This window comes from Lithobates pipiens, unplaced genomic scaffold (genome assembly GCF_037356315.1).
Source record: "Lithobates pipiens isolate NorthernLeopardFrog02 unplaced genomic scaffold, aLitPip1_a1.2 Scaffold_1, whole genome shotgun sequence".
Taxonomy (NCBI): domain Eukaryota; kingdom Metazoa; phylum Chordata; class Amphibia; order Anura; family Ranidae; genus Lithobates; species Lithobates pipiens.
The window spans coordinates 167,735,098-167,758,705 of NW_027507685.1; the positions used below are offsets into that span (position 1 = coordinate 167,735,098).

Consider the following 23,608-nt stretch of genomic DNA (forward strand, 5'->3'; position numbering starts at 1 on the left):
TCACAAAGTTGTCACTAAATGATATATTGCTCACGCATGCCATGGGCATATGTAAAATGACACCCCAAAATAAATTCTGCTGCTTCTCCTGAGTACAGGGATACCACATGTGTGGGATTTTTTGGGAGCCTAGGTGCGTACGGGGCCCCGAAAGCCAAGAACCGCCTTCAGGCTTTCTAAGGGCGTAAATCTTTGATTTCACGCCTCACTACCTATTACAGTTTTGAAGGCCATAAAATGCCAAGATGGCACAAAACCCCCACAAATGACCCCATTTTAGAAAGTAGACACCCCAAGCTATTTGCTGAGAGGCATGTTGAGTCCATGGAATATTTTATATTTTGCCACAAGTTGCGGGAAAATTACAAACTTTTATTTTTTTTTATTTTTTTTTCACAAAGTTGTCACTAAATGATATATTGCTCACACATGCCAGGGACATATGTGAAATGACACCCCAAAATAAATTCTGCTGCTTCTCCTGAGTACGGGGATACCACATGTGTGGGACTTTTTGGGAGCCTAGTCGCGTACGGGGCCCCGAAAACCAAGAACCGCCTTCAGGATTTCTAAGGGTGTAAATTTTTGATTTTACACCTCACTACCTATCACAGTTTTGAAGGCCATAAAATGCCAAAATAGCACAAAACCCCCCAAAATGACCCCATTTTGGAAAGTAGACACCCCAAGCTATTTGCCGAGAGGCATGGTGAGTATTTTGCAGCTCTCATTTGTTTTTGAAAATGAAGAAAAAAAAAAATAATGTATATTTTTTTTCTTTTTTTCAATTTTCAAAACTTTGTGACAAAAATGAAGGTCTGCAAAATACTAACCATACCTCTCGGCAAATAGCTTGGGGTGTCTCCTTTCCAAAATGGGGTCACTTGGGGGGATTTTGTGCTATCTGGGCATTCCATGGCCTCCGAAACTGTGATAGGCAGTGAGGAATGAAATCTAAAATTTACACCCTTAGAAATCCTGAAGGTGGTGCTTGGATTTTGGGGTACCGTACGCGGTTAGGCTCCCAAAAGGTCTCACACTTGTGGTATCCCCGTACTCAGGAGAAGCAACAGAATGTATTTTGGGGTGTAATTTTACATATAACCATGGCATGTTTGAGCAATATATCATTTAATGACAACTTTGTGCAAAAAATAAAAAAATAATAATAATAATGTATTTTTTCCACAACTTTTGTCAAAATATAAAATATTCCATGGACTCAACCTGCCTCTCAGCAAATAGCTTGGGGTGTCTACTTTCTAAAATGGGGTCATTTGGGGGGGTTTTGAACTGTCCTGGCATTTTATGCACAACATTTAGAAGCTTATGTCACACATCACCCACTCTTCTAACCACTTGAAGAAAAAGCCCTTTCTGACACTTTTTGTTTACATGAAAAAACATTTTTTTTTGCAAGAAAATTACTTTGAACCCCCAAACATGAAGTGTTTTTTTAAAGCAAAAGCCCTACCGATTAAAATGGTGGGTGTTTCATTTTTTTTTTTCACACGGTATTTGCGCAGCGATTTTTCAAACGCATTTTTTGGGGAAAAAACACACTTTTTTTATTTTAATGCACTAAAAATCACTATATTGCCCAAATGTTTGATGAAATAAAAAATATGATCTTAGGCCGAGTACATGGATACCAAACACGACATGCTTTAAAATTGCGCAGAAACGTGCAGCGGCGACAAACTACGTACATTTTTAAAAGCCTTTAAATGCCTTTACAGGTGACCACTTTAGATTTACGGAGGAGGTCTACTGCTAAAATTAGTACCCTCGATCTGACCTTCGTGGTGATACCTCACATGCATGGTGCAATTGCCGTTTACATATGCCACCAGACCAACGCTTGTGTTCCGCGTTGCGCCTTAGCAGGGGGGGACAGGGGTGTTTTTTTTTTTTTTGTTTTTTTTTATTTATTTTTTTGCTTTTTTATTTTTTTTTTAAACTGTTCCTTTCATTTATATATATTTTTTTATGATTTTTATTGTTATCTCAGGGAATGTAAATATCCCCTATGATTGCAATAGGTAGTGACAGGTACTCTTTTTAAAAAAAATTAGGGTCTATCAGACCCTAGATCTCTCCTCTGTCCTCAAAGCATCTGACCACACCAAGATCGGTGTGATAAAATGCTTTCCCAATTTCCCAATGGCGCTGTTTACATCCCGCAAAATCTAAGTCATGAAATGCTCGTAGCTTCCGGTGTCTTAGGCCATAGAGATGATTGGAGCCATTCTGGTCTCTGATCAGCTCTATGGTCAGCTGGCGGAACCACCGGCTGCATTCTCAGGTTCCCTGTTGGGACAGGAGAGCCTGAGAAAACCATGGAAGATGGTGCGGGGGGGGGGGACATTCCCTCCCACTGCTTGTAAAAGTAGTCTAGAGGCTAATTAGCCGCTAGGATTGCTTTTACATAAAAGCCGACCGCTGGCTGAAAAGAATGATACCAAGATGATACCTAAACCTGCAGGCATCATTCTGGTATAAGCACTCAAAGTCCCGCAACATACCAGTATGTTGCTGGAACTGGTTGGGCATATATTGTATTTTTTTTTTCATGCAGCCTGTGGGCTGAACGAAAAAAAAATATTGATCGGTGGGTATGCCCACCATTAGATACCACCCTTCATCCACCCACTTTCTAATGGTGGGCATACATGCACCATTTATATATGCCGAAGCATGGGGGCATCCTCCCGCAAAAGGTAGGAGCAGATCGCTCCTCCACCCCTTATGCCCCCATGCTTCGGCATATATGCTCTTTTTTAACTGTGGTGGTGAAATCACCCCCGACAGTGCTAGAGTCGCGGCTTTATGTATCATGGGAGCAAACGCTGTTGCTGTCAAGATAAATAAATCCGCTCTGCAGCAGAATGGCGTACCTGCTAAGCAAATGATGGTTAACAATAAAACAAAGTAACATTACAGTATAACAGTAGGACTTACCATACCTGCAAAGCAAATACAAAAAAAAATCGCAAAAAATAACACATTTAACACAATCTGTGCCTAAAATATATATATGCCGAAGCATGGGGGCATCCTCCCGCAAAAAAGTTATGCCGCGTACATACATTCAAACTTTTCCACGGGCAAGCCCTCCGTCGGAATTTTGACTGTATGTACGTGGCATTAGGAACAAAATCGCTCCTCCACCCCTTATGCCCCCATGCTTCGGCATATATGCTCTTTTTTAACTGTGGTGGTGAAATCACCTCCGACAGCGCTGGAGTCGTGGCTTTACGCATCGTGGGAGCAAACGCTGTTGCTGTCAAGATAAATAAATCCACGCTACAGCTGAATGGCGTACCTGAAAACAAAAAATGGTTAACAATAAAACATTGCAGAATAGAATACAGTACAAAGGAGCAGAACAATAGAGAGAGAATAGAGAGAGAGAGAACAATAAAACGACAACTATTTTTGGTTTTTTTATTTTATATTTTTTTTGGTTTTTTTGGTTTTTTTACTTTTTTTTTTTTTTTTTTTTTAACACTTTTTTATGTAACTTTAACACTTCTGTTGTAACGGTTCCAGCGGTTTGGGTCTCTCAAAATGTGATGGCATCTTGGGAGACCCTGTGAACGTGTGCCTAGCTTGTGCAATGCTGTACCCTACGCTAATACTCAACTAGTTCATGGTAGCGTTCAAAACACTCACCCTGACAAAGACCAGGCTGGCCAGGACAGCGGGGACAATAAGAACGGGTGTCACGCCTAAATCCGCGCTTTCTGCAGACACGACATTTTCTTTGGGGGGCTCGTTGGGTAGGGGTACTCGGGAGGACATAAGAATAATGCCTCTCATGCAGCCGGCTTACTGCATCTGGTAGGGGAAGGTGAGGTGGAGCACCGCCTGGATACAGAAGGGCTCTGACGATATCCTCCTGGAATTTGAGGAAGGATCCAGTCCGTCCTGAAGCTTTGTGTAGTACATAAGCATTCAGTATAGCCAATTGGAATAAATAAACAGACACTTTTTTGTACCAGCGTCTGGACTTACGGGCAACTAGATACGGCGCCAACAACTGGTCATTGAGGTCCACCCCTCCCATGTTAAGGTTATATTTGTGGACACAGAGGGGTTTCTCCACAATACCAGTCGCCGTAGGAATTTGGACCGTCGTGTCTGCATGAAGGGAGGTAAGAACGAAAACATTCTTATTATCCCTCCACTTCATAGCGAGCAAATTATTACTGCGCAAGCAGGCTCTCTCCCCCAGCCTAAGACGGGACTCTACAAGCCGCTGGGGAAAGCCCCGGCGATTAGGTCGCACGGTGCCACATGCTCCAATCTGATGATCAAACAAGTGACTAAACAGTGGCACGCTTGTGTAATAATTGTCCACGTACAAGTGGTACCCCTTTCCGAATAAGGGTGACACCAAGTCCCACACTATCTTGCCAGCGCTTCCTATGTAGTCAGGGCAGTTCTCCGGCTCTACGTGACTATCTCTTCCCTCATAAACCATGAAACTACGTGTATAGCCTGTGGCCCTGTCACAGAGCTTATACATCTTGACCCCGTATCTGGAACGCTTGTTGGGGACGTATTGTTTGAATGACAAGCGACCAGAAAATTTAATCAGGGACTCATCAACGCAGACAACTTGATCGGGAGTAAACAAGGCTGCAAAACGTTGGTTGAAGTGGTTTATGAGGGGCCGAATTTTGTAGAGCCGATCGTACTCAGGGTCTCCACGAGGACGACAGAGTTCATTGTCGCTGAAGTGCATGAACCGCAAAATCATCTCGTATCGTGCCCTGGACATGGAAGCAGAGAACACGCGCATATGGTGAATTGGGTCAATGGACCAATATGACCGCAACTCACTCTTTTTGGTTATGCCCATGTTGAGGGAGAGGCCCAGAAAGATTTTAAATTCGGAAACCGTAACTGGTTTCCATTGTCTGGCAAGGGCGGACTGGGGAATAGTGGCGATGTGTTGAGCAGCGTACAAATTGGTTTGGTCCACAATAGATCTATAGAGATCTTCGGTGAAAAACAGTGAGTAAAAGTCAAGTGTCGTAAAATCAACTGTTTCCACGTTAATGCCAGGTTGGCCAGTGAATGGGGGAAGTACGGGTTCTGCAGAAGTGGTGGGCACCCAAATAGGATTGGCGAATTCTGCAGGAAGGGCACTATGGGTACGACGGGCCTGTCTTTGTTTTCTTGGTGGCAGCGGGACACTACTTGTGCTTGCCACCTCGCCAGCTTGAACTGCACTTATGGGACTCGCCACGTCACCACGTGTTACTGCAGTGCTGGATGTAGGTCCAGGGTGTACTAGGCCGCTGGTGCTTGCCAGTTCACCAGAAGGATGAGCGGCTCTAGTACGTCTCTGCTCCATACGAGTGACCTGCGGTTCCTGCACCTCAACAACAGAATACATACGGGATTGGGCACACCTGTTCTTAGCAGCGGCCTCATCTCCGTCGTCAGAGCTATCTGTCATGGAGCCGCTGTCCTCTACAGGATCGTATTCTGAGCCTGAATCTGACAGATGAGTGACGTCCTCTTCACTATCTGTCATGCTCAGAAACGTGTAGGCCTCATCACTAGTGTACCTTCGCTTTGCCATTTTGGGCTCTAAATTTAGGGGTACACTAGTGAGACTCACAGGTAAAAAAGCACCTAGCCTGTCAGCGACTGTTTCAAAACGCTACAAAAAAAACTGTTAGCGATCGCAGGGATCAAGCCTGACTCTGCGAACGCTGCAGTTATGTGTGTTGTGTTTTGTAAGTGACAGTGATCGATCGATACTGCACTTGGGTGGGCTGGGCTGGGCTTGGCGTAGGGGCTAAACGCAGGTGCTAGCGGGTATCTGGGCTGATCCCGCTAACAATGCGTTTTGGGAAACCTAAAATGCTGGCAACGATAATATATATCTGATCAGATACTATATTACTAAGGGAGGTGTATGCTTTGCGCGTGGGTGTTAGCGGTACTGGCACTAACCTGACGCTGGGGCGACGCAGGCCTTATCTGACCCTAAAAAACTTATATCACCCGCCGGGTGATCAGGGGGTTAAACCTTTATTAGGTAATAAATGGCGGGTGCCCTGAAACAAAAAAAAAATAACTAACCAACCAGCGTCACCTGTAACAGTTATATGGTGATCACTGGTGAAAGGGTTAACTGGGGGGCAATCAGGGGGCTATGCGGTAGTATATGGGGGTCCCTGACGCTATAAAAAGCTGCGGCGAACCCAAATACTTACCTGCCTATCTAGGGTCACCTGTGACACTAATACAGCGATCAGAAAAAAATCGCTTATTAGTGACACTGGTGACGGGGGGTGATCACGGGGTTAAACCTTTATTGGGGGGGGTTAGGGGGGCACCCTAGAGCTAAAGGGGGCTAGCCCTAATTGCCCTAACAGTTATTACAGTCACAAATGACACCAATGCAAAAAAAAAAAAAAGAAAAAAAAAAAAAATGCACTTGGTGTCACTGTGACTGGGGGGGCAGGGGTGATTGGGGGGTGATTGGGGGTGATCAGGGGGGTGAAAAGTGTGCCTGGCGTGTTCTACTGTAAGTGTAGTGTTGGGTGCAACTTACCGATCCTCTCTCCTCCGTGCCGGAACGAAAAAGACCGACACGAGGAGAGATTACATCATTTCCTCTCCTGTGTTTACATTACAGGAGAGGAAGTGATGTCACCGAGCATTTTCATTCGTCGGGAGCGATCGCGAGGGGGTGGCCATGAATGAATGGCCGTCCCCTCGTCCGGGATCGCTCCCGAACGAATACCGACCGCCGCAGGCACCGGGCGGGGGCCCGATCGGGCCCCCGACCCGCGGGAGGCAAGGGACGTACATGTAAGCCCTTATGCCTGCCCGTGCCATTGTACCGACGTACATCGGCGTGCGGCGGTCGGCAACTGGTTAAAGCTGGATTTGGATACAAAAAGATTTCCCAAGCTTTAAACATTCCAAGGAGCACTGTGCAAGCGATCATTTTGAAATGGGAGTATCAGACCACTGCAAATCTACCAAGACCTGGCCATCCCTCTAAACTTTCAGCTCAGACAAGGAGAAGACTGATCAGAGATGCAGCCAAGAGGCCCATGATCACTCTGGATGAACTGCAGATAACTACAGCTGAGGTGGGAGAGTCTGTCCATAGGAAAACAATCAGTCGTACACTGCACAAATCTGGCCTTTATGGAAGAGTGGCAAGAAAAAAGCCATTTCTCAAAGATATCCATAAAAAGTCTCGTCTAAAGTTTGCCACAAGCCACCTGGGAGACACACCAAACATGTGGAAGAAGGTGTTCTGGTCAGATGAAACCAAAATCAAACTTTTTGCCCACAATGCAAAACGATATGTTTGGCGTAAAAGCAACACAGCTCATCACCCTCAACACACCATCCCCACTGTCAAACATGGTGGTGGCAGCATCATGGTTTGGGCCTGCTTTTCTTCAGCAGGGACAGGGAAGATGGTTAAAATTGAGGGGAAGATGGATGCAGCCAAATACAGGACCATTCTGGATGAAAACCTGTTGGAGTCTGCAAAAGACCTGAAACTGGGATGGAGATTTATCTTCCAACAAGACAATGATCCCAAACATACAGCAAAATCTACAAAGGAATGGTTCACAAATAAACGTATCCAGGTGTTAGAATGGCCAAGTCAAAGTCCAGACCTGAATCCAATCGAGAATCTGTGGAAAGAGCTGAAAACTGCTGTTCACAAACGCTCTCCATCCAACCTCACTGAGCTCGAGCTGTTTTGCAAGGAAGAATGGGCAAGAATTTCAGTCTCTCGATGTGCAAAACTGATAGAGACATACCCCAAGCGACTTGCAGCTGTAATCGCAGCAAAAGGTGGCTCTACAAAGTACTAACGCAAGGGGGCCGAATAATTTTGCACGCCCCACTTTTCATTTTTTTATTAGTTAAAAAAGTTTCAAAAATCCAATAGATTTCGTTCCACTTCACAATTGTGTCCCACTTGTTGGTGATTCTTCACAAAAAATAAAAATTGTATATCTTTATGTTTGAAGCCTGAAATGTGGCAAAAGGTTGAAAAGTTCAAGGGGGCCGAATACTTTCGCAAGGCACTGTAGCTCTATGCGGAATTTGATTAGGGACATAAAATTTGATGTCTCTTCGCATTTGCACAGATTTTCCCCATACCCTCATTGTGTGGTCAGACATGTTAGGCCGTGCTGCTTGGCGTTGTGCTAGGTTGTTGGACAAGGTTAACAAAGCCTGAATAAAAGTTAATAAGGAGGTGGCCAGGTTAACTGCTTGCAACAGTGGATTTGTGGTTAGGCACCAGGAGTTGGAGGTTGAGACCAGTCAGTACTTAAGAGAGGACAGCTTACACCTTAATACAGTGGGTATTGATTTTTGGTGCTTGGATTTTCAGGACAGTATCCAAAGAGCCTTGCATTTTTTGGGGCATCCACAGGTGTAAGTTTTCACACCTGCGGACTGTGGAGGTTGAGATCTTTGGAGGCCTTCTAAAATTAAGACCAGTATGGCATAGTGGGGAACAATCTTGGTATGGAATCTGTGGGAAGATGCCAGTTAACTAAGGTTTAATTGGGCATTTGGATACGGGTATCAGCGCTGGAAGTTGAAGAGTCGGCATGCTGTGACTGGGGACCTGGTGTGTCACGCTGATACGATATAAATTTGGGGTCTTTTCAGTGCCTTCCAAGATCTAAAACGTGGTTACAATTGAGCTGAAAAAGTATTGTTTGTAAATAATATGTTTATGGTTTATTGTTAATAAAATGGCCGGTGGGGCCAAGTTTACTCCAAAAGGACATCGTTTGGTTATTCAAGATGGTAAACATAATAGTAGGGTATTTGCAAAGGTGTTAGGCCAGCTTGCATCTGTCTTACCATAGTCATGAGAAGCATGTAACAAAAGACGCAGGAAAAGGTGAAGGGGTGGCATGACAGGGAAGTAGGGCCAGCTTGCCAATTAAGGGTTAACTGGGTGTTTTTGCGTTGGTCAGCATAGATGGGGTAGCCAGAATAGTATGCAGCATAGTTGGGGAGGGGCCAGTGTCCAGTGGTCAGTAGGAGGTCACTGGACAAAGAAACAGCTCCCACCCTCCCACCCTGTTGTCTGTATTATATTTGGAATGTTTGCCATTTATTGTTGTTAGATTATGGCGGTTGAAGTCTTTGGAGGCCTTCTAAAATTAAGACCAGTATGGCATAGTGGGGAACCATCTTGGTATGGGATCCTTAGGAAGATGCCAGTTAACCAAGGTTTAACTGGGCATTTGGATATGGGTATCAGCACTGGAAGTTGAAGAGTTGGTATTGTCCCAGAGTCAGCGTGCTGCAACTGGGGACCTGGTGTGTCGCACTGATACAATATAACTTTGGGGTCTTTTCAGTGCCTTTAAAGATCTACAACATGGTTACGATTGATCTGAAAATTTATTGTTTGTAAATAATATGTTTATGGTTTATTGTTCATAAAGTGGCCGGTACGGCAAGTTTACTCCAAAAGGGCGTTGTTTGGTTAATTACGATGGTGTTCATAATAGTAGGGTATGTGCAAAGGTGTTAGGCCAGCTTGCATCTGTCTTACCACAGTCAAGACTTTTTTGTAAATATTGTAGTATGATGCATAAGGGTAGATTTAGACATGCATCTAAACCTCCCTTGCCTCTGAAGCCTGATCTGCTTCTGGTGAGGAAGCACCCCAGGGGCTACTGACAGGCGGTGAGGAAACAATATGATGCCTCCTTCTGTTTTAACCCCATTTTGCCAACTATCAAACATTTGTAGCACTTCCCCATTGACTTGTATGTGTAGTCGCTGCATGTCGGGTCAACTTAGCTGCAATCGCAAAACAAAGCATTGTAGCCTCGGCATGTAAACATCCCACTCCGCTTAGTCACGGCAACAGAACAGTGGACGCTTACAAAACTGACTTCAGGACACCTTTTCCCTTCATCTCCGGCACAGCAGTGACATCACAGAAGGCGCATTAATGTGATAGGGACTGGCAATCCATGCATAATCATTTGGTCGGTCCAATCCACTGTGTAAACAGAAAAAGAACCTGGTGCATAAGGCACGGTGTAACCCCTCAGCATTTTAAATGATGGACCAAATGTGTAGTAAAAATGTAGATATTTATTCACAATATAGTAGTTAATGCAAATGGCATACAAGTAGCAAAAGATTATTCAAAAGACATTAAAAACATAGTGGACATGAAACTTAGCTGCCCTATACAAGCATTCTGGGCTAGCACAAATCAGTGCAGGAAATTATGCCTGACATGATTCGGACAGAAATGTCCTTCTTCAGAGGCTTAATGTCACTTATAGCAGACGAATGGTCTTTCTATAATGTAAATGATTAAGATATTAGTTCAAAAGTGGATTATTATAAGAGGTTATTTGCCTGTTAGAATTACATTCAAAGATGGAATAGAGAGGGTGTGTAGCCACTCCAAATTGCACAGTGGTGAAAGTGGGGGAGTGGTGGAGTCTCTGCAAGAGCACCCAATCAGTGATGAGAAGTGGATCAGCACTGGCTGACTGGCCTGTACAAGGTTATAGCCCACAATTGCACTTGATGTGAATCTGTGGGTATAAGCATAAAATAATACCAAAATGTAATGAGTACGAAATGTAACATAAAAAGTACAATCGTAGCCCAGAACAGTCTGTGTCCCATCTTAGGCTCAACCTATCCGGAATAATAATACAAAGTAATGCAGGCATAAATATCATACCTAGAGATGATGGTGTAAAGGTAAATACCACTTGCAGCAGCATGTAAGTATGTAACATGCAATAGTATTGGTGTATACTGTATCTGTGGATACAAACACAAAGTGACACTGAAGTAGTATAAGTGCAATGTTTAGCACAAAAAAGTGCTCGATGTATAGGCCAGTCAATGTCCAATTTTGGGACCGACCTGGCCAAAAAAAAAAAAAAGTAAAAAACATGTTCAATAGTGGTGTACCTGGAGGTATGATATAGAATAGATGTCTCTGCAGCGGCATGGCATGATCGAATGGCCAAGCACACCAAACAGACAAAATAAATGGGGACAGGTAGTTACAACTGACTACAATCATTGATCAGCAATCATATTCAGCTGGGACCAGATAACACGCTGGCCGCGCTATGCAATGTGCGTGGCTGGATGCTCCCAGATGAAGTGGGGTGGCGTCCCGTAACGTCACCGGTGAGTGAACATCCTGAACGTATGTGCCCCATACTGAGATGCAAACAGGAAGGGAATCACCCAACACATGTGAAGTGAGGGTTGGAGGGACCCCGGACACGACCGACTAGCGGATCGCACCGGGGAGTCTCACACACAACGGGCAGCGAATCAGCTCCCCCAAATCCACCAATGGCCAGAGTGGACACAAGGTGTAAGTGACCCCAATGTGGAAGTGGTGTAAATTGCCAAACGAAGACCCGATGGTGGCAGCGACATCATGTGGCCAGTGCTGGAAGGACCACATGCTTAATCTCGGTAGATGGCGAAAAGGCCTTGGGCCTACTATGATGAGCAAAATGATGGCTTTGTACAATACCCTACAGCAGTGTTTCTCAATTATTTTCTGTCATGCCCCCCCTAGGAAGAGGAAAATATTTCGCGCCCCCCCGCGCGACTGTAAATAGTATCATTTGTCTATAAAATTGTTAAGTACACCTCTACATAACACTGTATCCTTATTAACGTATATGGAAATAAAAAAAAGAAAGAAATGTGGATCAATTTAGCACAGGATTTAACGGAGCGGGGGGGGGAGGGTATTGCAGAGTATTGGGTAATGCAGAGTATTGGCGGAGTATTGGTGGAGTAATGCGGAGTATTGGTGGAGTAATGCAGAGTATTGGCGGCGTATTGGTGGAGTATTGGCGGAGTATTGGCGGAGTAATGCAGAGTATTGGCGGAGTATTGGTGGAGTAATGCAGAGTATTGGCGGAGTAATGCAGAGTATTGGCGGAGTAATGCAGAGTATTGGTGGAGTAATGCAGATTATTGGTGGAGTAATGCAGAGTATTGGTGGAGTAATGCAGAGTATTGGTGGAGTAATGCAGAGTATTGGTGGAGTAATGCAGAGTATTGGCGGGGTAATTCAGAGTATTGGCGGGGTAATTCAGAGTATTGGCGGGGTAATTCAGAGTATTGGTGGAGTAATGCAGAGTATTGGTGGAGTAATGCAGAGTATTGGTGGAGTAATGCAGAGTATTGGCGGAGTAATGCAGAGTATTGGCGGGGTAATTCAGAGTATTAGCTGGGTAATTCAGAGTATTTGCGGGGTAATGCAGAGTATTGGCGGGGTAATGCAGAGTATTGGCGGGGTATTGCGGAGTATTGAGTAATGCAGAGTATTGGTGGGGTATTGCAGAGTATTGGTGGAGTAATGCAGAGTGCTAGTGACTAACCTGGTTTACTTCTCGGGTAGAGGGGAGGGAGGAGACAGTCCGGATCCCAGCGGCGTGTGTCTGCCGCTGGCTGCGCTGGAGGCCGTATGCGCACTTGTCCACGTGTATGGCCGATGTCATGTGACCGGTTGCTAGACGCGGAGCGGCCCTAGCCTAGCAACCAGTCACTCGGGAGGCAGAGGAGGCGGGCTACTCGAGCCCTGCTTGGAACGCACCGCACTGCGTGTAATGCCGCTTGTCCGAGCGGCTGTTTGTCACGTGGAGGGCTCCGAGATAGGAAGGGTTGCCATGACGACTCTCCTGCTCCTGCTTACATGATGTCAATCTCCAGTGTCAGACGGGCCCCCCTTTACGGAGCCTCGCGCCCCCCCTGGGGGGCGCACCCCACTATTTGAGAAACACTGCCCTACAGCAAGAATTCAGTGCAACTGCCTTCTTTCTTACCTGATTTGGATTCACAACGGAACGTGGCAGGGATGCCCTCTTTCTCCTCTACTATATATAGTAAATATGGAGTACCTTGCGATAGCCATACAACAGAATTATGGCATCCAGGGTATCTTGGTCAGGCAGTGCCAGTATAAGAAAGAAGTAGAAAATCTGCGCTTAGTAAAAAAATTAAATTAAAAATCAGCAGCTGAACACTATAACCGGAAGACAACGCACTCCTTCGAATGTCTCTTAGTCACCAAAAAGGAGTGCGTTGTCTTCCGGCTTCTTGTATCGAAACTCCTACATGTTTGCATCCGCCCAGACCGGCTCACGAGAGGATCCGAGCTGATTCGGTGATATCCGAAGGAGTGGGTCATTTTCCGGCTTTCCGCATCGAAACGTCTATGTGTACGTATCTGCGCATACCGATCGGTGATCTGGTAAGCCTCCATTCACTATTGATTTACAGCGGTGAAGGGTCCACGTGGTCAAGCACTATTTTTGTTTGAACAAACAAGATCAACTACACTTTTGTTGTACATTCACATGGGACATCATCTACACTTTGTTGCACCATTATACATCTTTTGACTTTTTCATTTTTGTTTTTTGTTTTTCAAATTTATTGGACATCTGAGTTACAGACAAATGTTTTTTATCTGAAAGTATTTTTCACTAATGATTTTCACATTATTTAGATTCACAATATTTTCCCATTATTTAGGTTTTTTACTAAAATTTATAATTTTTCTCATTAAGTCACATTTATATTCAGAGGTTAAGCGCTGCACTTTTATTTTTTCAGTGCCAGTATAAGCTTTATACGCAGATGAGCTACTATATATCATGGACCCTCATGTGTCCCTTCCCTCTCTTATCATACAATCTGAGGAGTTCAGTTGGTGATTAATTTCAAAGATAACTATGATGAGAGGAAAACTCTTAATATTTCCTTGTCCCTGCCAACTGTATTAGCAAAACTCCTATATACCTTCCAAACAGTCCCTGTCTCTCCTCCCCCTGGATTATTTATTTTTATCATTAGGGCTCTTCATCTATATTGTTGGGGACATAAGAAATCTGAGATTAGGCTATCTGTCCTCCCACTGCCAAAGAGAAAATGAGGGGAGGCCTTCCCTGACCTTTCCTTGTATTTTCAAGCAGTGTCATTGTTACAAGTATTAGAATGATACCATGGTAAATCTACTAAGTTATGGAGCATCCTAGAAAAGGACCTAAACTCTCGGGGCCTTTCCCCCCCGCCATGGACAGATCCTACACACAGACCTTCGAGAGAGCTTTTGCAACTAGTGATCACTGCTACTTTATGGATATAAGAAGATTACTTAAGCAGAGGCCTACTCTCTCCAAGACCTAGCCTTTTGACTCCACTGTTTGGGAACGCCTCCTTTTCTCCAACCTTTCTCCAACACTGTCCAAAATTCCTATCTTGGTGAGAGGGAAATGCTCCCTTTCTATGTAATACTTTTAATCTGGTGGGAAACGTATCCCTATTCCTCCTCCTAATACCAAATGTGGCGATATTTACTCCCACTGATGCCAGTAAAGACAGGATTTTTGTACTCACCGTAAAATCCTTTTCTCTGTAATTCACCAACCGACACAGCTCCTCTCTGTAACTAAATGGGTTTGCTAACCTGCCACTAGGAGAACTAGGCAAAATTGTAACACAATACACAGAGCTGTCAGTACCGCCCAGGGGGCGGACCCTGTGCTTACAACCCTCCCTGCTGCCGCAGAAGACTCAGTACGTCAATAAGCAGTATAACGTAGAGAAAGGAGGGGGTGGGTGCTGTGTTGGTCGGTGAATTACAGAGAAAAGGTTTTTACGGTGAGTACAAAAATCCTATTTTCTCTTATATTCACCGACCGACACAGCTCCTCTCTGTAACTAAATGGGACATCCCCAAGCAGTGCCAAACGAGGCGTGAGATAAAACAGCATGAAAAATTCATCCACCATGGCAAGTGGGAACTAGTGAAACTAATCCCACAAAAAAAACCCCCAGCAGTGTATGGAAAAACACCGGTTATTCTCAACAGGAGAGATCCCCAACACCGCAACCTTTTTGTGGGAAGTAATGCAATAGTGCATTAACAAACAGTACTGCGTTTTTATCGAAAAACCAGGAAAAAATCTCAATTGCAACTACACGGCCGCCTGAAAAACTTTGCGGCCAAAACAGGCATCAGCCGATGCACTAACGTCTACCTTGTAAAACTTGGTAAACGCATGGACAGACGACCAGGTCGCCGCCTTACACACCTGAGCTACCGACGCTTGGAAGGCCCAAGACGTTCCGATTGCCCTTGTAGAGTGGGCTGTGACCAGAAAGAGGGGCACCTGCCCCTTCAAGGCGTAGGCTTGTACTACAATCTGTTTGATCCACCTAGAAATGATGGCAGACGAGACCCTTCTTGGGACCAGCCACCGAAACAAACAGCGAGTCTGATTTCTGAAAGGGAGCTGTGGCAGACAAATACACTTTTAGAGCCCTAACCACGTCGAGACCGTGAAGGGTCACCTCCTTGGGGTGCTTCGGCTTAGGACACAACGATGGCAATACAATGTCCTCATTGATATGAAAGGCCGAGATCACCTTAGGTAGAAAGGGCAGTTGCGGATGCAACACCACCTTATGCATGTGGATGACCAGATAAGGCGACTTGCAGGACAAGGCCGCCAATTCCGAAACCCTCCTGGCCGATGTTATGGCCACTAGGAAAACCACCTTCTGCGAAAGGGTCAAGAAGGGAATCTCCCTGATATTCTCAAACGGCGGCTTTTGAAGCGCCGACAACACCAGGTTCAAATCCCACGGAGGTAACGGTGGACGCACCGGAGGGACTACATGTCGTACCCCCTGAACAAAGGTACTCACTAATGAATGAGAAATGGGAACAGAGTGACGCCAGACTGAGTGTAGTATAAATCATATATTTAAGAAAAACAAGTAGTAACTCACAGGTTAAATTAGATGAGTTCAGTATGTGGTGAAAATCGCTAGTCCTGGAGTCTCATAAATGTCTTCCCTTTGCAGCCTGGGGCACTGGTATGATCTTACAGGGATCCAGAGAATGGTGGGAACCAGGAGGCAGGAAACAAGAAGCAGCTGCTTGTGACTTCACAGGAACAGGAAATGGGATTATTCACAGTGGCAAGGAATGGTAATGCATTTCAAAGCTACAGCTTCTTCATCAGACCATGATTGGCTGGCAAATCTGGCAGTCTTAAATACAGAGGAAATAGGAAACAGAGAGATCTGATGGGCTGGCCAGCCCGTCAATCAAAAAAACTAATTTCAAGAGGTAGATGGTTGGAGACCGAAGTGAATGTAAATATGAGTAAGAAGCTTGCTGATTAATAGTGGAAGATGATACATTTTATGACGTTTTCAGAAATCGATCAAATAATTAATTGATTAAATACATAAATATAAAATGTAAATATACCTCAGATTTAAAATGAATAACTTTTATGAGTAAATTAACTAAAAAATGTTCCACCCCCTGGATGTAAATGGCCGACAGGGCTGGAACGTTTCGCTCTGCCCACCGAAGTATGTGAGCGACCTCCCGAGCAGTGGCTGAGCTTCTTGTTCCCCCTTGGTGATCTATGTATGCCACAGCTGTGGCATTGTCTAACTGTATCCTGGTCGGATGCCCCTGAAGACACATCGACCATGTGTGGAGACACAGCCCGATCGATCTCAATTCGAGCAGATTGATCGACAACTTGGATTCTTCCGTCGACCAGAGACCCTGAGCCGACTGAATCCCCATTACTCCACCCCAGCCGGATAGACTGGCGTCCGTAGTGATCACCGTCCATTTCAGAAGAAGGAACGATTTTCCAGACTGAATCAACGGGGACCTCAACCACCAGATCAGGGAGTCCCTGACTGGTTGGCTCACCTGGATCTGCCGATCCAGGGACAACAGAGATTTGTCCCATTTTGTCAAGATCTCCTTCTGCAGGACTCTGGTGTGGAACTGGGCATAAGGTACTGCCTTGAAGGAGGCTACCATGAGCCCCAGTACTTGCATGCAAAAGCGGAGCGACGACCACTTGCGGTTCATCAGTAGTTTGACCGCAGATCTAAGAGTCTGCAATTTGTCTGAAGGGAGAAAAAAAAACCTTTTTTTGACTGTGAAAAAAGAAAAAAGAAAAACCCTCGCTTCCCTGGAGTCCAATAGTAAACCTAGGTACTCCCAGAAGCTGGGTCGGTACAATCACCGACTTCTTTAGGTTCAACAGCCACCCAAATTCTCGCAGAGTCTGCATGGTGATCACCACATCCTTCTCTAATTCTGAGGTGGAAGATGCTCTCAGGAGGAGATCGTCTAGGTAACCCACGATCATGATCCCGCGTTGTCGTAACAACGCCAACACTGGAGCCAGTACTTTGGTAAAGACTCGGGGGGCTGATGTCAGGCCAAAAGGGAGAGCCACAAATTGGTAGTGGGCGTCCCCGACTGCCAAGCGCAGAAATCTTTGATGCCGAAGGCATATGGGTATGTGCAGGTACACATCCTGGATATCCAAGGACGCCAAGGAGTCCCCTTAATGGAGTGCAGCGACTACCGAGCGAACTGATTCCATTCGAAACCTCTGCACTTTTACAAAGTGATTGAGAGCTTTTAAGTCCAAGATCGGACGTACCCCTTCCTTCTTGGGAACCACAAACAGATTTGAGTAGAACCCCTGGAAGCGTTCCGATTCCGGAACTGGAACAATCACCCCCTGATTCAGAAAGTCCCTCCCCGCCCCTAACAGGGCCTCCTGGCGAACCAGGGATGCGGGTATGCTGGAGGGGAAGAATCTGTTTGGCGGCCAGGAGAGAAACTCTATCTTGTAGCCAGTGGAAATCAGGTCACAGACCCATTTGTCGGATAACCGGGAGGTCCACCGGGCTGCAAACTCCAGAAGGCAACCCCCCACCCGAGATGTGGGTGGGGCAAACCTTCATGCGGTAGCACTTTTGTTTTCTGGCTTGTTAGGCTTGCAGTTCCAGGGACGCTTCTGACCGTCCGTGGACATCCTGTCAGGCTGGGAACGTTTTGTCGAAGCACCGGGTGGACAAAAAAGCCGCTTGTGAGTGGAAAAAGAGGGCCCTTGCCTGCGGCGTGGCTCCTTAGCCTTCCTGGCCTGTGGGAGTAGTGTACTCTTACCACCCGTGGCATTTTTAATAAAGTCATCCAACGAAGCTCCAAAGAGCCGTTCGCCAAGGAAAAGAAGATCCGTCAGGGCTTTCTTGGATGCCTGGTCAGCAGACCAACATTTTAACCAAATCAGGCGCCTCAGCACCACAGCTGACACTGAAGCCCTGGATAACAGAGGAAGAGTATCCAGGGCCACGTCACAGACGTACTTAAGGCCTTGCCTGAGTTGGTCTGCTAGTTCCAAGCAGACAGGGGAGGCCTGTTGCTCTCCCAAATTGCGGTGCAAAAGTTTTGCCCACTCAGTCAGTGTCTGCAACACCAGTGTGGATGCCAGTAAAGGTCGCACGGCTGACCCCACAACCGTAAACCAGGAACAAGCCACCACCTCTGCCTTCCTATCCATGGGATCTTTGAGTGCAGGAGTCCCCTCAACCAAGATCGTGGTTACTTTATTTAACCTAGATACTGGGGGGTCCACGACCGGAGGAGCCGACCACTTCTTGAGAAGGCTTTCCTCAAAGGGGTAACGCACCGCCATGTTTTTGGGGACCGAAAAGATCCTTTGCGGCCGACCCCATTTCCTGTAGATGAACTTGTCAAAATAAGTCAAATACGGGAACACCTTAGGTGAATGTGCTGGCTTGTGGGACCCAAAAGGGACCGATACATCAGCAGAGGTATCCGCTGGCTCCTGGATCTTCAGGGTATCGCGTATAGCTGTGATAAGTGCTCCAACAAGCGCTTTGTCGCACCCGAACCCGGACGGGGAATCATCCTCGATGTCTGAATGGTCCTGGTCAGCCTCATCTGATAGGTCAGAGCAGGGGTCACCAGCCGCAGCAGGGCCTGAGTCTGCATCAGAGGTCTCCCCAGAGGACGGGGGGCAGGGGCCTTTTACACGCACCTTTCCTTCCATGCACCGCCTCTATTTTTGCAACAAAAGAGTTAAGGACCGCCGTCAGGGTGTCCATGGGAACAGTGCTATCCTCAGGTGACCCTGTTGCAATAGCCTGGATTTCGGGGGAAAAAACACCAGTTTCTGAAGCCATGCTGACCCTACCCTTCCTGCCACCTGAAAGGGGGCTTAGGACAGTGAAGGTCCCACCCTCCTGCTGCTGCCCCCTGGGGGGGTGGGGGAGTTCCTAGCGCCAGACTCACCACCCTGGGGCGTTCTGTGATGGTTACTAGCCGTGCCTGTAGTCCCCAGGAGGTTACCCAGTTGCAGAGTGAAGAAACTGTGTCAGCAGCAGCTGTAGAAAAGAGCGGTGAAACGATCTGCAGAGCTTGCACCAGCATTCAGGGAATGGCCATCCAGCGTCCTGTATACACAGTGGACACAGGAAACAGCATGTGATAGCACATGGCATGCTGTCACAAGAGAACTGCAGTGAAAAGAGCGCTCGGGCTTCAAAAAAAATGGCCGCTAATGCAACTAATAGGAAAATCCCATAGAAAATGGCCGCTGAGGCTCACAAGGGGAACCTGCTCTGCCCTCAGTCAAAATGGCAGTCGGACAGCGCCATGCAGTGACAAGAAAAATCCCAAAATAGCGCTGCCTTCAACCAGCAAAAATACCTCCCCAGACACCATTTGGGACCCCCCACACCAGGATCAGGACCATCGCTAGCCGCACAGACCTCCTACAGGTGAGAGACCCAGCGATCCCCATACACACACCGCCCGCAGCACATGCAGCCGCCCCGGGGGGAAGGAGGGAAGATAGGGACGTGGGAGAGAAGAGAAGGAGGTGAGGTGGCCTCGACCTCCCAGGGAATGCCAAGCTGCTCAACCCCCCGAGGGAGGGAGAGCCGTACTTACCTGTCCTGAAGAGCTGGGAGACATTCCAGTTACAGGGTGGCTGCTGGCCCGGTATACTGTGATCCAGACATCAGTAGCCCAGTCATATGTATACCCTGGAGCATTGAAGCTCACCGACCACCTCTGGAGCTGAGGTATGTCGTGGCCTGCCGAGCCTTAGCTGCGACCTGCACACGCTCGATGGCCGGATTGGGGGGACTACAAGGATAACTCAACCAGCCTGTCACCCAGCCGGCAGTTGATGAAGGATCCTGGGATCTTCTATCTTACGCAAAAGTATAAATCCTGCATCAAAAAAATGGACCAAAGGGTCCGCAGGGTTCCTAGGTTATTCTCCTTCACTAGGCAAAATAAAACTGAGTTTGCTGGGGCAGCAGGGAGGGTTGTTAGCACAGGGTCCGCCCCCTGGATAATACTGACAGTTCTGTGTATTGTGTTACAATTTAGCCTAGTTCTCCTAGTGGCAGGCTAACAAACCCATTTAGTTCCAGAGAGAAGCTGTGTCGGTCGGTGAATATAAGAGAAATTTCCAATCCCACTGGTGAAAGTCCAGTCCCCCTAGAGTCTAAAGGACAATAAACTGGCCCTTTGTTTAGAAAGTTTGGATCATCCCTTGCTCAAGAACACAATCAGATCATGGCTAGATATTATAAATGTCCTTCTATCTTACATAAAATTGACCCCACCATTTCAGATACAGGCTCTGACAGACATGTTAAGAAGAGTCTCCAGACATTTCCTCATGGCGGCCTGCTCGGTTACTGTCCTTAGCAAATTGGCTTGTAAAATGAACAGAATTGAACATCTGGATTGTATGATAGCCAGGGGTGAAAACAAATCTGAATCCCACTCCATCCCATGGAATGGCTTGCTGTATATCCGATACTCCTCTGGCTTTGGGCACTTTATTTCTGAACCGTTCGACCATGCAGATACTTCCAGGACCTCTCACCTGGTTTTCATTTACCCTTCCAATACCACCCCCCCCCCCCTTTTTTTTCCTTTATTTCTTTCTTTTTTTGTCCCCATCCTCCCCCTTTTCGTATTGCCTGTGTTCTTTTCTATAGCATATATATAAAAGCCTGTGATATTGATATCACTTACGGTAACTGTGGTAAAATTAGACTAGAACTAGACAAGGTAGCATTTTCCTATGCACCAAAAGGCCACTTAACTAAGACTTAACCTTTATTTTAAATCATAAATAGTATGTAAATATACCAATAGGATGAGGTCAATGCCATTATTGATATATATATATATATATATATATATATATATATATATATATATATATATATATAATATATTATACTGTATTAAATCAACGTTCTATCTCTATGTGGTAATATTAACATCTACAAATTTTAAATGGTGAACACTTGTCTTGTATCCGTATAGGCAATATGAGGGTTATAATTTCCTCCTATGTTCAATATAAAGGCTCCAGGCTGTATTGGAGGATATGAAAATTAAAGGTCTACTCACCAACACCACCTGGTATCCAGAGATGGGAGTATATCTGTCTCTCCTTCCATCTATTGGCCACATATAAAATTGAGATGAACAGAAAAAGAGAAAGCATGGCATGTAGAGTTCTTTATAAGCCTTTAGAATGCCTTGCCAAATGTTCTCTGGATATGCAGAGATGTGCCACCCTGCATAGAGGTGACAAAGACCTATGTTGCACAAACTCTGTTAATTCTAATTGAGTATTTATGCTACCTGGCTGTGTTAGCTCTTTCTGTAATTGTATTTAAGGCTGTTGCTTTGGTTTTTCAAAGTATGACAGGCTATTACAGGGGCAACTTTATTTTGTCCTAGGAAGAATGGTTTTGTGTTACATGTGTCGTCCTCTGCCCATATGCAATTGTTGATTTCTCATATGTACTCAATTGTAACAAACCAGATTCAACATTAACAGAGTTTAAAAACAAAATTCTCCATACAGAGAGCAGTGCAAAGAACATTTATTGCAGATCCTAAACTAACGAAACATTACAACATCTAACTAAATATACACAAATAAATCACTTACAGACAAGTAATGTCTGTACTCAGGGTTTTTTTAGGGTTAGGAAGAGGAACATGGAACACATGGACATGTGGAAGATGGAAAAAGGTTTTTCTCGCTAGTTAGGCAACTTTCTAGAGTCTCTTATGCATTTCCTGCAAAGCTAAATCCTGTCTATGCTTACTAATTACCAGTAGACAGCATCAACAAACTCAGTACTTACAGTATATCGTAAATGTCAATATAAATACTGTGTATGGCAGAACACAGCAGAATGAAATGCACTGAAAATTAATTACTGGTATAATTACCTTTTGTAGGCTTCGGGTTCCTGGGATAAAACTGTTCGTGTGTGGAACCCATGCAGTGGCTCCCTCATCTTTCTCCTGACTGGACATGCAAATTGGTTGAGGACCCTGTCTTTCTCCTGGGATGGTATCTTGATGGCCTCTGCAGGACATGATAACATGGTAATAGTAATTTTAGTCACTGAATAGATAATCAGTGCTCTCTCCAACCTTCCTAAGGTCTCCACAGTCATGACATGGGGTAATTGTTTTTTTTTTTATTGAAAATGTATACTTTATTTTGCAAGAAAACATACAAAAAACAAATACTTTAAACAGGGTACATTCCACTCTGTACTGCGACGCAGCGCATAAATACACTACATAACAATACAGTTCCAAGCATACAAATAAATTACATTCATCCTGCGGTATGATGACTGATGTGTTGCGCAGAGTAATGGTACCCTGAAACACCACATCATGCATGACGCTGCATTACCCTGAAAGCATTACTTCCAAAAACATGTCAGAAAAGTCAAGTCATACTGTCAAATCAAATGGCATTTCAATGAGCAACAGGTGTGATGGGGGGGGGGGGGTGGAGAAGGTGGGGTGGGGGGGGGGGAAAGAGTTCATAGGCCCGAAGCTTTATTGAACTGCCAAAGGATACATAGCAGGGGGGGAGAGGGTGGAGGGGAAGGGGATATCTTCAGACCTCCTCTTCCTCCTTAAAGTCCATCAAGTGATAGTCTCTGACAGTCCTCGATGGACATCCTCTCCCTCTGGTGGGTGAGGCGCCCTCTGGCGCACCAGACAGCATCCTTAAAGCAGCACAGCACCCCCCAGGCACCATCAATGTCCTCCTGTGAATGAGTTCCATAAAAGAGTCCATTCAACACACCAAAGTGTGTGATAGCAGTCTGTGGAACAAAGTCTTTGAGATCAGGTTCCAGAGCCCTCAACAGGCCCTGTGCAAAGGGACACTCCCAGAAAACATGCAGAGCAGTTTCCTCCTGGATGATGCAAAAGGGGCAGTGTCTGTATCTGCACAGGTTTCTGGCATGCATGAATGTCTTAAGTGGCAACCCCCTTTGGATTGCCATCCATGCCACATCTTTATGCCTGTTGGTGAGTCTCTTTGAAGAAACATTTCTCCAGACCACTTTGCAAGTGGCTGAAGGGAGGCCTGGAACAGTCTCAACAATGTCCAATGCTCTAATCAACTTGTGGATAGTTTTTGGCTTCCACAAGTCGGGCTTCACTCCATTTTCTTTTCTTTTCACTCCATGTAGCCCCAGCTCCTTAATAAACTTGAAAGTGTCCAAGTAGTACCAAGGAGTGTCCCAGTTGTAGGGGATGGAGCTGTCCCATTTGTCCCATCCAAGGGACCACCAAAGAGGCAGGAGGAAAAAAACGGGACATGGAGTTACCACCAGAGTCTACAGTTCTGTCCAC

At 45.7% G+C, this 23,608-nt stretch overlaps 1 protein-coding gene across 1 annotated transcript in view; it reads left to right on the forward strand.

Annotated features, from left to right (window-relative positions):
* The window catches only part of WDR38 (WD repeat domain 38), a 172,940-nt gene that overhangs the window by 116,447 nt on the left and 32,885 nt on the right, over positions 1-23,608 (forward strand). Inside the window, exon 7 of the mRNA XM_077478846.1 lies at positions 22,184-22,333. Within this exon, the coding sequence (XP_077334972.1) occupies positions 22,184-22,333 (150 nt within the window). The remainder of the gene's footprint in view (positions 1-22,183; positions 22,334-23,608) is intronic.